Genomic DNA, 14,733 nt, shown 5'->3' with positions numbered 1-14,733 from the left:
TTTTTAATTTCATTATGTGCACTAATAAGCCAATATTTCAAATGTAGGCTACTTAAAATTTGTTTCAGGCCAGCATGACATAACCGTATATGTTCACGCCTTATAATAAGATTAGTAACATGGCTATTTTTTGGCAAAATTATGGGGTGCTTTTGATCAAAAGCAATATTTGCATTGTGCAACCTCCCCCCACACGAATCAAGCCCTCACTATCCATGAATGGATGTAAATTTTTTAAATTGGATTTAATGTTTTCTTTTTTATTTAATAACTTGATTTCATTGGAAAACTTTTGATATTGCTCACTTTTTATGATTCTTTTTAAAGCTGTGTCTAATTCTTCAACAGTTAAATTCCCATATTTTTTGTTGTTTTTATTACTTACGTTGTAAGCAAATCTCAAAATGTATGCAGTCACTCGTTGTAATCTACACAAATTAGAAAAATCTGTGAAAAAAGTTGTCGACTCTTGAACGTTTACAACCATTACTTTTTTCTTTTGTTCTGGAAGAGGTCCTTTCAATTGAGGAATTTTGGACAAATTCAACGAGATGTCATTATTTTTACAAAATCTGGTCCTGTAAACCAAATTGAATTCAACTTCAAGTCTAGTGGGGACACTCCTCTGCTCAGACAATCCGCAGGATTTTGTTTTGATGGAACATAACCCCATTTAAAATCCCTAGTTAAACTTTGCATTTTAGTTATTCTATTAGCAACATAGGGATTTAAATTAATTGGGTCACTTTTTATCCATGCTAATACAATATTTGAGTCAGAATATAAATATACTTTTGAAACTTCATTTTTCAATAACAGAAAAATTTTATTAATCAGGTTACTCAGTAAAAGAGCACTATTTAACTCAAGGCGAGGAATGGAGAGTTTTTTGTTGATTGGTGCAATTCGTGACTTCGAACACAAAAGATTAATATGAATTTTTTCATCTTTTATAGTCTGTGTATATATTACTGCACCATAGGCATAAATACTAGAGTCACAAAATCCAATAAGAGATATACTAGATGCCCCTGTGAACTTTAAATTCCTTGGTAAAATAATTTTTTCCATTTGAGCAAGCTCACTGGAAAATTTTTTCCATAAATCTAATAACTCATCAGAAACTACTTCATCCCATTTTAATTTAGCTAACCATAGTTTCTGCATTATTAATTTGGATTCTACTAAAATAGGTCCACAAATACCCATTGGATCCCAAAGTTTTGAAATAGCACTAAGGATTTGCCTTTTTGTGACACATGTTTCAAAATTAGTTCTTGGCACTGAGATTTCAAAAATATCTGTTCTAACATTGTACTCAAGTCCAAGTGCTTTAATAACAAAATTGTTTTGAGAGAAATCCTTGTCATCCAAATGTTGCAGATGAGTGGGAATTTCTTTTAGAATTGTTTCTGAATTTGATGACCATTTATGCAATTTGAATGATCCTAGGTTTAAAATTGAAATTAGTTGCCTTTGAGTTTCAATGGCATCTTCTAAAGAATTGCTTGAACAAAAGACATCATCAACATATGTGTTCTTCAAAAGCACCTCAGCACCTAAAGGATATTGATATTGAAAGTTCTTTGCTAACTCAACAAGACAACGAGTGGCCAGGAATGGAGAACTGCGAAGACCATACGTAACTGTTAACAACTGTATAATTTTTAATGGCATGCTTGGATGTTCTCTCCAAAGAATGTTTAAAAGAGATGTATGCTTGGGATCAATCATGATCATTCTATACATTTTTTCTATATCAGCTAACAATGTATAATCAAACTTACGAAAAGAAATTAATATGTCGAACAGCTCTGGCTGTACTACTGCTCCATAAAACATACATTCATTCAGACTTATACCTCTCTTGGATTTTAAACTTCCATCGAACACAGTAGTTTTCTTATCTTGTCTTATAACTGCATGATGACTCAGAAAATAATTACTTGGATTGTTAATATCAATTTCACCCAAATTCAGAATTTTTGCATGGCCTAAGGCAACATATTCATCAATGAACTGTTTATATGACCCAAACAATTCAGGATTAACGTGAAGTCTCTTTTCTAGATTTAAAAATCTACTGTGTGCTGCTGAAAAAGTATCACCAATATTCAAGCTTTCAACATTTTTCTTTAAAGGCAATTCTACTTGAAAACGATTATTTATTCTACACACTGAATTCCTAAACCTTTGCTCACAAGCAGCTTGATCGTTATCATACTCCACTATGACTTGTGGTACTCGCTCACACTCCCAAAATTTTGAAATTATATTTTCTAGATTTGAACTAACATCTACGCTACTGGTGTTATTTTGTATAAACAAGCTGACTGCATTATTGCACATAAATTTATTTTTTGCCACCTCAGGAATTTCTCCACTGACAACATAACCCAAAAATGTGTTTTGCAATACTAAATTGTTACAACCTAACTTTATAGTACCAGTAAGCAATATGCTAAAGAAAATATTAGCCCCTAACAAAACGTCGATAGTTCCAGGAGTATTAAATGCATTATCTGACAACTGCACGGTACTAGGGATAAGCTTACTACTTTCAAATTGCAAATGTGGTAACATACATGTAATATTGTCTATAATATGGCAAGTAACTTCCATACTAAAATTATAAATACATGACTCAATTTTTATTGTAACCGATTCTGTGATACTTTTGGCACAATTTGTGACACCTACCAGAGTCATTTGTGAAGCATCAATACTATGCCCTAACTGTTTTGCCAACTGTTGTGTTATAAGAGATACTTCTGACCCAGAATCATTAAGTCCTCTGACTATTAAATATTGATCGTCTTTTGTTTTGACTCTAAATTTTACTGTTGGCAAAAGCACTGTGGTATTGGGGATTCTTCCTACTAACCCTACCTTATGTTGCACTACATTATTAGTATTGCACAAAATAGAATTGTGCTCTGAACTAGAACAAATTTGACATTTAAATTTAAATCTACATTTGCCCGAATGAGCACTTAGGCACACTATACATATTTTGTTTTTTAAAATGAAATCTGATTTATTTTCAAAGCTTTCTAATTTAAAGTTTTGACATTGGTATAGCTTATGGCCAAGAGTAAGACAAAACTTACATTTTTTGTCACTTTTATTATTTACAGTAACATGAGAAACTTTTACTTTTTGTCGACTGACATTATCAGCTGCTGTTGTGACTGACTCCAAAGCTAAGGCCCTATTTTCTAGATATTGCAAGAACTCATTAAGGGTTGATAACTTGGAATTGTCTCTGTCAAGTTGAAAACATTTATTAGTGTGTGAATCCAGTTTTCTAGAAAGCAAACATACCAACAGAGAATTCCAAGCATCAGTTAGTTCGCCTAGATTTTTCAGAGCAGTCACTTGCTGTTTTATAAGAGAAACAAATTCTCTTAGACTAGAACTAGTCCCCTTTACTACTGGTGGCATATCTAAAATTTTATAAATGTGACTACTTACCAATAATGATTCATTGTTGTATCTTTCATCCAACAATTTTAAAGCCTCTTTGTATGATTCATCAGTTAGCTCTAAATTGCTTATTAAAGCCAAAGCTTCACCTTTTAGATACGATCTCAAATAAAACATCTTCTTTACCTCAGATAAACATTTGTTTTTGTGAATTATAGCTAAAAATAGATTTTGAAATGGTTTATAATCATCTAAGTTTACACCATTAAACACAGGAATATTAACGTAAGGCAACCTTGTCGAAGGCATACCCTGACTCCAATCTGAATTTCTGATCTTGTCACAATCTACACCTGGTGTCTTAGCCTGACCTAAATTCGATTTGGAAATTAAAACATTAATTTTAGATTGTACATTATAGTACAACTCCTCAAAAGACTCAATTTGGTCTTGATCTTTCTTATCAAATGTTTTAATTTCCGCATCAATATCTGAATACTTAATTAAGAGATCATCAGATTTTTCTCGTCTTACAATAAGTTGTTGGCTCACTATATCTGTGATATCACCATCATTTTGTTGACAAACAAACTCGTTTATTCTAGCCAAAAAGCGTCTATATTGATCTCTTTTACCTTTTAAAATTGTTAGTTCTTGTTTGGAACTCATTGTTAAACTTTTCTTCACAACACAATATTTGAGATTTTTTATTCAGACGTTATAGCTGAAATGTGTCTATCTATATTATTTACAAGCCTTACTTACTTTGCACATGTAATACATTACAAAAACTAAGCTAGTAGGTAATATATACTTGGCCTAATGTGAATGTTTTATGGTCTGGGGCCCATACTATAAACACGGTAATCTGCTCTTCCTGTGGACAATGGATGGACCAGATTCATCACAATCATGCCGTGTGTTTCCTCAGTTGCATTCATTTATTGCAGAATATCGGAATAATGGCTGATGGCTGCTGCTTTCATCACATGGAGATTTATTTTTAAAGCGAAGCACTTCATCATTCACCCGTCTCTAACGGACCAAAATGTGCGTTGATTTTATTAATAATGGACTGTATTGTAGAGTATTTACATTATATTACAATTCTTTGTACAATGGTAATCTTTTTACAAGGTAATTTATTACAATTACATGCTTTCTTTCTGCCATTTTCTTGATGACAGCAAAAATAGTGACAAGTTGACAGCCATCAAATGCCATGTTGCCAAGCATTTTCACATCTTTGCGCAACGTCGACTGTCAACTTTGTTGGGAGTAAAATACTTTTCCCAACAAGGAACAAGCGGGGATTGTAAAGGGTAAAGGTACAAGGGAACAAATCCTGAACCTGAGACAACTCATTGAAAAGTCTAGAGAATTTCAAGTACCTATGATTATATGCTTCGTTGACTACCAAAAACATTTGATTGTGTAAGCTGGATAAATCTGTGGTCAATTTTAATAGAAATGGGCGCACCAATGCACCTGGTGACACTTATTAAAAATCTGTACCAGTCTAATATAGCGACAGTACGACTAGATCAGAAGTTCTCAAACCAATTCAAGACAGAGAGAGGTGTTAGACAAGGATGCGTGTTGTCACCTGACTTATTTAACATTTATGGTGAACATGTCATGAGGATGGTTTTAGAAGGATGGGCCGGTGGAGTAACAGTAGCCGGTAGAAAAATCTCCAATTTAAGATTTGCTGATGACACTACACTTATAGCAGCAAATGAGCAAGAAATGTTTGATCTTCTGCGAAAAGTTGAGTACGAAAGCAATAAAGTTGGTCTGAAAATCAATAAAGCTAAGACAAAAATAATGGTGGTCGACAGATTTGACACTATTCAACTGACTAACATATTACAGGAATACCAGATAGTAAACACCTTTGTCTATCTCGGGTCTAGTATAACTAACGATGGTAACTGTGAAGCAGAAGTTCAGAGACGTATTGGTATGGCAAAAAATGCGATGAGCCGCCTAACTAAACTTGGAGTGGTGGGCTACTACACCGAGCGAGGTTTACCCTTGTATGGATACGTACCTTTAGGCGGATTGCGCTGCGCATCGAAGAACTGCATTGCGAGAAATTAACAGCGTCTACACCGTGCTATAATAGTAAAGTATTACAAGAGATGGAAATACTGCGAAAACTGTAATAGTCGTAAATAATGATTTTGATTTAAGAAATGTATGAAGAAATTACAGAAAATGTACAATGTATGTATCAAAAGTTCAAATAAATGCAAAAAAGTTATCTGTCATATACCTACATCCTTTTTTAAACATGACGATATATTTTAATGTTTGAAAAGTGTAAGACTAAAAAGTAAAAAATAAAACAATATGAAATTGTCTTTTTAAGAAACGCTTTTATTTAGTTATGAGTGACTAAAAGTTAAAATATAAAAAATCAACTAAAAAGCAAAAAATAAAAAAAATCAAACTCGACGGTTTATTCGAGAAAAACGTTCGTTAAAAAAATGAAAAAATCTAACACATTCGTTAAAAAAAGCGTGGGGCACTCATCGAATAAACGGTTTTCACCCCACGCTTTTCTTTAACGAATGCGTTAGATTTTTTCATTTTTTTAACGAACGTTTTTTTCGAATAATCCGTCGAGTTTGATTTTTTTTATTTTTTGCTTTTTAGTTGATTTTTTTATATTTCAACTTTTAGTCACTCATACCTAAATAAAAGCGTTTCTTAAAAATTTTTTTTGATATTGTTTTATTTAAAAACCATTTATTTTAAACCCGTCCAACCTTTAGAACATAGAAATAACACCATAATAAAAAGTATTGTAGAAGAAATACGACGCATTTAAATTGCGGTGAATGAGGGGTTAAATACACTTCTCATTTTTTCTTAAAATACATTAGCTATCAATTATTTTGGGAGCATATTTCGCTTAATTTACATGTAATCGACATTTAATATTGCTCATTTTAAAGGGCTTTTTAAGCACTACAAATATACTGGTATCACTATACACCTAAAATAGACCGTTTCCCTGTTATTTCGAGTTGTATACACCGATTTGAGCATGCACCAAAAAAACAAACTCTTTGCACCTACCATATATATCTCTTTTTGTATTATAACTAGAAGATCTGTAAAGAAACGAATCTCTTTGTTTGTTTATAAGCTACAAAAATGTTATATAATATACATATTTTATGTGCCTTTTTCAATGAAAACGGTCTATTTTCAACCACGAATAACTAAAAAGTATTGAATTTTCAAAAAAGAATTATAGAACAGTCTTTGCTTAGACTTAGGTTTTCTAGCCACTTCCGTGGTTATTTTGAACAAAAAAATTTCCACCCCCTTGAAGGGGTGGGAACCGCCCCCAAGATAAAAAGCGCCATAGTACATAGGGTAGACTTTGTTTATTGAACTATTCCCTACATACTGTGAAAATATCAAGTAAATCTATTTAGTACGATAGAATTCGGAGATAAATACCTTCATTGACTACGCTATATTATTTTACATGTCTTAGTTCTATAAGTATTACGATAAAACCTTTGTAAAATGTCGGATTTTATTCAAAGTTAATATCAACGTCTTAATACTATAACTTGATAACTCGAAATTAGTAGCTCTGAGATAAACTGGTTTACAGATTTTGAAGATATTTGCTGCTACCATGATGTTGGTAAATACGGAATCCACTCTGAAGCTCTAAAATACTGTTCCTTAACTTTTTGGCTACTGATCTATTTAGGAATAAGGTGAAAATTTGTTTTCCAATATGGAAATAACATGAAAAATTAAAGTTATCAACTTTTAGCACTACCATAATGTTAACATTTGGTAATGTCGCATGTCATGCCAAGTTGCATCTAAGTGAACTTTTTAACAAAACTAAAATTGTAAGCATTATTTTGGTGAAAATTAGCTTTCTGCCATGGGGGCTGCCAGATCTAACAATTCCCGAATTTTTGCATTAACATGAACCGAAGAAACAGATAGCAACCACGTGGTAAGCTCAATGGTTTCAGAAAAACACGTGCTACAACTAGATAACTAGAGTTAGCTAGTTGTAGCATTCAGTTTATGTCGTATTCACGATAATTTCGATTAAACCATAATTTGATAACTTATCTTGTCAAGTTTTAGCACTGAATATTAGGGGCATTTGAGTTTTATCAAGTTTCGTCAATCATAAATAAATACTTAACCCGTTTGGAGCGAGTTATCAAGTTTTTACACAATATGGAGGCAAATAAAATACATCTTGTGAACTTAGTTATATCAAAAACGTCAATTTTGGAGTTATCAAGTTGTAGTACTAAGGCGACGATATGTAGACTATGTAGGGGAGAGCTGGACAAAACCGGGTAGGTTGATAAAACTGGGTACCCCTTAATTCTTCTATAACTGTCTGCTGCTATCGATTGGACTATTAGACAATATTAAAATTAGTGTCCCTTTACCACCAACAGTCGTGTGTATTCATTTCTACCTCATTTGAATAATCTATGCCGGAGCAGTAAGACCTTACCAGTTTTTTATGCAGGACACTCGATTTTTAAGGTAAGTTTATAGCTGTTTTCTACTCTAATGAATAACTAATGGCCATTTCAAAATTTAATACATGTAACCTAGAAGGTATATTACCTTTAATTTGGTCAAAAATTTTGAATAATATTTCATAACTTAAAAATTTTAAAAACATGTCTTGTTAAAAAACCGGGTAATCCGAAAATCGGCAAAACCGAGTACCCGATTTTATCAGTCCTGTTGTTACTTCCAGTTTCTGCAGTGGGTATTTTGCTTTTAGTTAACTACAACATGTGGCTCCTTCTGTTGAAGAAGCTAGTTAGAAACCTAGTAGAAAACATTAAAAAAAATCTCAAGTCGTAAAAAAAATTAAAACTAAATGAACTGGAAAAAAATAAGGAAAAACTTGGTAAGAAACAAAAATTTGGAGAGTTTGGAGGAAGAAGATATTAATGACGATGCGTGTCTATATTACAATTAACTATTTTTAAATTATAATGCGAAGGAAGGCTGGATAAAATGTGGGTCTTGCACCAAATGGGCTTATGACGCCTGTATAGTGCCTTTGATGATGTAGATGAAGTTTTTATTTGTGACTTCTGTTCATAGATTTTCGATTTTTGTTCAAATACTTTTAATAAGTATTCTATTTTCTACCGCTTAGTCTTTTTACCTGGTAATTAAGTTACTACCCGGTTTTATCATACCGGTTGGACAAAACCGGGTATTTTGCAATATTTTCGTAAAAATAAAAAAATGAAAAATCTAAGAATATTTTTAAAAATTGACGTTGGTAAATCAAACTTAAGTCATTAGAATATTTCAATTTGCAACAAACATTTGCTACTTTCACATAGCAAAAGATACAGACGGTTTTTGGAGTGGTACCCGGTTTTGTCCAACTCTCCCCTACCAATTACAATTTCAAGCAAATTAATTTAGTCACTACCAGTTTATGATTTTGTGAAACTTAAAAAGTTTTATCCCGTAAAATCGTACCTTTTGTAATAACACGTTGTTCTGACCCGTGTTGAGCTGCCCCCCCCCCCCAATTGCAAAAATTAAAAAACAAATAGCCCTGATTTATGACCTACTTATGAGCTCTCATATTCCGCAAACTAAAAATTTTGAGCTCGTTCCACTGAGCAGGCATTTAATACCCTAGTGGGGGGGGGGGGCTGAGTCAGCCACCCCACTACTTAAAAATAGGAATATTGAATCGGTTTTTGCAGCAGAATTACGAGCTATTTATGAGCTCTTGAAATTATATAGTTTCGATTTTTAAGCTCATCCCCTTCACCCCCAAACAACCCTTTAATTGATTTAACTTAAGAGAAAGATGCTGAGAAAACTTAAAATATATCGTATTGCGGATATAATTCCTATAGCTTATATACTCTAAGAATAAACTATTAAATCAAGGGCATTTCGATTATTGAGCTACAACCCCTTCGCAAGAAAACCACCCTATCTTCCCAGCTTAAGAGAAAGTTGTACTTAAAATGCGTTAAACTAATTATTTGGCGACTACATATCATTGAAAAAGATGCATTTTATAACACTTAGGTACTAAATACTTGTCAAAGTACTTAGAAATACCCATCAAAAATAAGATCCAGAAAAAGTTGATAGTATCAAAATCCGCTCACCAATTTTCGTGAAAATGAATGGAGATTTACCGAAATCGAAGGTAATAGTTGATTTTTACCTTCATTGACTGCACTATAGAAAGAAAATGGCAATTCAATAATTGAGATGCGTATATTTTGCAAGCTAATAAATTATTAAACGATATGTAGTCGCCAAATAATCAATTTAAATTATTTTAAGAACAACTCTCTCTTAAGCCGGGAAAATGGGGTCGTTTTCTTGCGAAGGGGTTGTAGCTATATAATCGAAAGGTGCGTGATTTAAGAGTTTATTCTTAGAATATAAGCTATACGAATTAAACTACTATTAACTTTTTTGTAAAAACTTACAGTTTTTCAGTGATTTACAAAAAACCTCTTCAAAACATGCATTTTTTTCACAAATAATTAAAATCTTTGATCTTTAATAACTTAAAAAGTATTGACTTATTTTATTAACTTTATATAATAAATTTTGCTTTTAATTTGTTCTTTTATTGATTTGTGCAGTTATTTTTTATAAAATAATTTTCACCCACGAGAAGGGGCGGTATCCACCCTCAGGGTAAAGGCGCAAGGTGGTACCATGTCACCTTTGTTTCTTGACGTATCCTCTAACCACTGACCAATTTTCGTGAAAATCGATGAAGGTTCACCGAACTTGAAGGTAATCGTTGATTTTTACCTTCAGTGACTGCACTATACAAAATAAATTGCAATTTACTGATCTAAATGCGCGTAATTTGGAAGCTTATAAATTATTAAATGATATGTAGTCGCCAAATAATTAGTTTAACGCATTTTAAGTACAACTTTCTCTTAAGCCGGGAAGATAGGGTGGTTTTCTTGCGAAGGGGTTGTAGCTCAATAATCGAAATGCCCTTGATTTAATAGTTTATTCTTAGAGTATATAAGCTATAGGAATTATATCCGCAATACGATATATTTTAAGTTTTCTCAGCATCTTTCTCTTAAGTTAAATCAATGAAAGGGTTGTTTGGGGGTGAAGGGGATGAGCTCAAAAATCGAAACTATATAATTTCAAGAGCTCATAAATAGCTCGTAATTCTGCCGCAAAAACCGATTCAATATTCCTATTTTTAGGGTATTAAATTCCTGCTCAGTGGAACGAGCTCAAAATTTTTAGTTTGCGGAATATGAGAGCTCATAAATAGCTCATAAATCAGGGCTATTTGTTTTTTAATTTTTGCAAGTGGGGGGGGGGGGCAGCTCAACACGGGTGTTGTTCTGGTAAACGAGTGACGCTCCATGATCATCTTTATAATAATTATGTTTATGCGTGCTTTTTTAATCTCTTGACGCCAGTATTTTTAATCGTTTAATTGTATTTCTACAACGATCGAAAGTGGTAAACAAGTATTATGTTTCAAATACTGCATGCATTTTACTAATTACAGTAGATGACTTGTATATTTCATATCTAGAGTACCAACTCTGACGAGAAATGTTTGAAATGTGTCGGATTTTAAAAAGTGATGTATATTTTTTTAAACTCATTACCAAAGCTGGAAAATACTGGGGAGCCTTTCCTACAGAAAAAAGTTTCATTGCTAAAATGTGTTATTTAACAATTGCAGCAATCTTTTCTGTTGTCTCAGTAATCGGTATGGCTTTTGAGATCAGAAAGTATATACTCAGTTTGACATTGAAAGCCACTGATATTTTCTTATTTCTTTGCAACATGTTGATAACGGTCGTTCATCATTTGAATTGTGTATATTATGGAAAATATAGAAACAGATCTAGCTGGAACTGCCTTTTCCAAAATATAGCAGATTTGGAGCCGCTTTCATCTGACATAAACGCATCTGTACATTTACTAAAAATTGTCTTCATCACGATAATATTTATTTGTCCATATTTAGCAATACTCAACCCATACGACTTTCAGAAATTTACACAATGGTTTTCTATAGTCTCCAATATATTTTGGTTCACAGCATATTTTCAGATGTTCTATTTCGTCGTTTTTTGTTGGGAGACTTGCAACATTCTTTCCGCTAGGTATAATTTCCTTAAAAATGTTATCAAAAATAATGTTCAGTGCGAAGATGTAGATGTGCGACAGCATATAATAACCTGGATAAAAGATATACTGATTAAACTTCACGAAACAGTTAACAATGTAAACAAAGCTGCTGGATTTTTTTGTGCTGGCTCTATTTATAACAACGTTTTTGTCTCTATTAACCTGTTTCAATTTGTGTTTGTTCATAATGCCAATGGTGGACGATGTAATAAGCCAGCTGTCCTCATATTTTCTATCATGTTTTGCATATTTGGTAAGTATATATCAATTAGTTTTGCTTTAGTAAAAATATTACAAGAAAAAATTCCTGTAATTGGCTGTATACCATAAATCACAAAAAATAAAAACCTTATCTTATAAAAGGTATATTTAAAACACCTAAAAAGGGTTATATCACAACACAACGTTTTCGGAATCAACATCATCAGTGTTATCATCTAAAATAAGTATAACTCTATAAGTAAGCAAACGTGAAGTTAAATTTTGAAAAAGGTAATAAAAACTAAATTATCTATTAAATAGCTAAGCTATCTATTAACTAGATAGTTATACTTACAGGTTTACATGCCTTAAGCCACCAAAATATACGTGTAAATACCGTTGAGTTATTTTAAAATGTTGAGGTTACATTATATTGTCAGATTTTTAAAAGATGTTAAAATTATTTCCAGATTAACCCCTAGCATCACATGAAATCAACCACATTAGTTGGAAGAGTTGAAGCCGCGGAACACTGGCTTATCGAAAAAGTACTAAGAGGCAAAAAATTTTAAAACATTGTGTTTAACTAATGGTAACACAATACTAATTTAATTGGAACGTACACAAAAGTTTGGGCGGGTTTAAAGGAACAAAACCCCCATAAAATTTTTATGGGGCGCACAAATTTCACTTTAATTTTTTTTAAGATGCTGCTACCATAAGAATGCCACATGTCCAATTTTCAATAAAAAATCTCTAAGAGTTTTCGATACATGAAAATAATACTCCGGTCAACTTACGCATCCGAGACTACAAAAATTACCATCAAGCTGAAAATTGGCAGGATTGTTCAAAATACCATCATAAATAAAATCTAAAAAGTCCTCATAAATCCGACCCGTGCTAAAATTTTACGCGGGGTCAAAGGTCACCAAATATGGTTTTTAGCGATTTTCAGCGAAACGGTAAGTTTTATCGTAAAATTAGTTCTAACAAAAAATATAGATTAGATAATTATCTATAAAAAATACCTTATTACTGTTTTTCCTGAGAGCCACCGTTTTTGAGATATAACGATTCAAAAAGTGGTAATCGTCATAAAATGCGCACACGTTTCCACATCACCTTTGAGGTAGTGTACTTAGAACGTTTGATAGACTCAAATGAATCCTCAATTGTTGGTGATTCAACATTGGAGCACGACCGGTTTTGACAATTAGTGCATGCTACCGAACAAAACAGTCCAACTTTTTTGCAATCGCATTTAGCGCTACATCCCTTTTTACAGTTGCAAAAAATTGTGTTCAGGAGTTTTTCCGGCGCAGGGGGGAGTAAAGTTTGAAATGGTTCTAATGAACTGTCGACTAATTTCCATCCCCAGTCTTTTGGATCTAGCTGATGACCAAGCCACGCTTGAACTTGCCGCTGAGGTTGGAGAAAGACAAGATAACTGCACTTGTTTTTTGTTTCGAGTACTTTTAAAAAAACATGCATATCGAAACTTATCTAAGCACGTAGTTTTCTTAGGCGCTCCATACATAGAGAGAAGAAAGCTAATTCCGTTGGAAATAACTTCTTGGAGTTGAATTAGTTTTTTTAAAAACTTCAGCACATTCAATTCTAAAAACAGTCGTTTTACCCCTCTTGCAAAATGCTGATGTCGTATCACAGCCAGTTATTGCGTGTAAAAATAGTGTATGATTTTGACATTTTGCAAAAGTAGATAAACTTTTCGATGAATATATTTCCGATTGGTGTTGAGCTTTTCCAGGTTTAAAAAAAAAGATAGTTTTTTCGACTGGAGTTCTACCAGTGAGTAATACGAGCAAGTCTACATCTTCACTTACAACAATAGTTGTATTTGTTAAATTGAATTGCTCTGTGGCTGTTTCAATTATCATTACGTCAGCATCATTATTAGCTTGTTTTACCGATATATTTTCAGCAATAAACTTATCTTTCAGCATTGAAATGAACCCAGATTTGTTGTGAGTATTCGCAAGAAATTTCTGTTGAGTGGTAGATACTGCCAGATTGATCAAATAAAATATTAGAAGATTAAGATGTTGCTAAAGTTCTACGACGTTGTTCTGCAGCTTTAATATTTCTCGTAAAATTATTATAGCGATCAAATAAAGTTGTCTTTCATTATTATGTTCAAACCCTTCTAAGAAAAGAATAGGTAGGGTGATTAGATTAGCCGACGAACGTGTTTATTCCGACAAAACCCATCTTTACAAATTGAACTAAGGCCCATAAATAAAAAGAATTATTATAAGTTAATACTTTGTCATATCAGTTTACTATTTTTGTTGGGATTAAGTCATAAAATTCAAATATTTCTTATTATTTTCGCGTTACATTCACTTTGTAAAGATTTTTTTGTTGGCACTGTAATATAATACAGCTTATACATTGCATCCCTCGGTAGACCGCAAGCTGTATAGTAGAAACATTATCATATTTATAATCTTATATTAATATGTGTAATATAAGTTAAGTTGACCGATAGAATATTATGTTTACTTGTTCGATGTATATACCTGGTGTACTAATACATATATTATGACGATTAGAAGTCTTTCAACTTTTTGAATCGTTGTATCTCAAAAACAGTGGCTCTTAGGAAAAAAACTATTAGAATAGTTTTTATAGATAATAAACTAACCTACATTTTTTGTTAGAACTAATTTTACGATAAAACGTACCGTTTCGCTGAAAATCGCTAAAAACCATATTTGGTGACCTTTGACCCCGCTTAAATTTTTTAGCACGGGTCGGATTTATGAGGACTTTTTAGATTTCATTTATGATGGTATTTTGAACAATCCTGCCAATTTTCAGCTTGATGGTAATTATTGTAGCCTCACTCCTATTTTAGAGTCTAACTAGACCGGTCTATAAATCGAT

The 14,733-nt window shown here is 32.6% G+C and overlaps 1 protein-coding gene across 1 annotated transcript; it reads right to left on the bottom strand.

Annotated features, from left to right (window-relative positions):
• Positions 1-543: 543 nt before the first annotated feature.
• LOC126890947 (uncharacterized) lies at positions 544-4,095 on the bottom strand. Its single transcript, XM_050660122.1, has 2 exons — positions 1,811-4,095; positions 544-1,507 (listed from the first exon to the last, which is right to left on the bottom strand). Exons 1-2 carry the CDS (start codon positions 4,093-4,095, stop codon positions 544-546), a joined length of 3,249 nt encoding a protein of 1,082 aa, XP_050516079.1.
• Positions 4,096-14,733: the final 10,638 nt, after the last annotated feature.

This window comes from Diabrotica virgifera, chromosome 9 (assembly GCF_917563875.1).
Source record: "Diabrotica virgifera virgifera chromosome 9, PGI_DIABVI_V3a".
In the NCBI taxonomy this organism is placed as follows: Eukaryota; Metazoa; Arthropoda; class Insecta; order Coleoptera; family Chrysomelidae; genus Diabrotica; species Diabrotica virgifera.
This window is presented reverse-complemented; position numbering and strand designations above follow the sequence as displayed.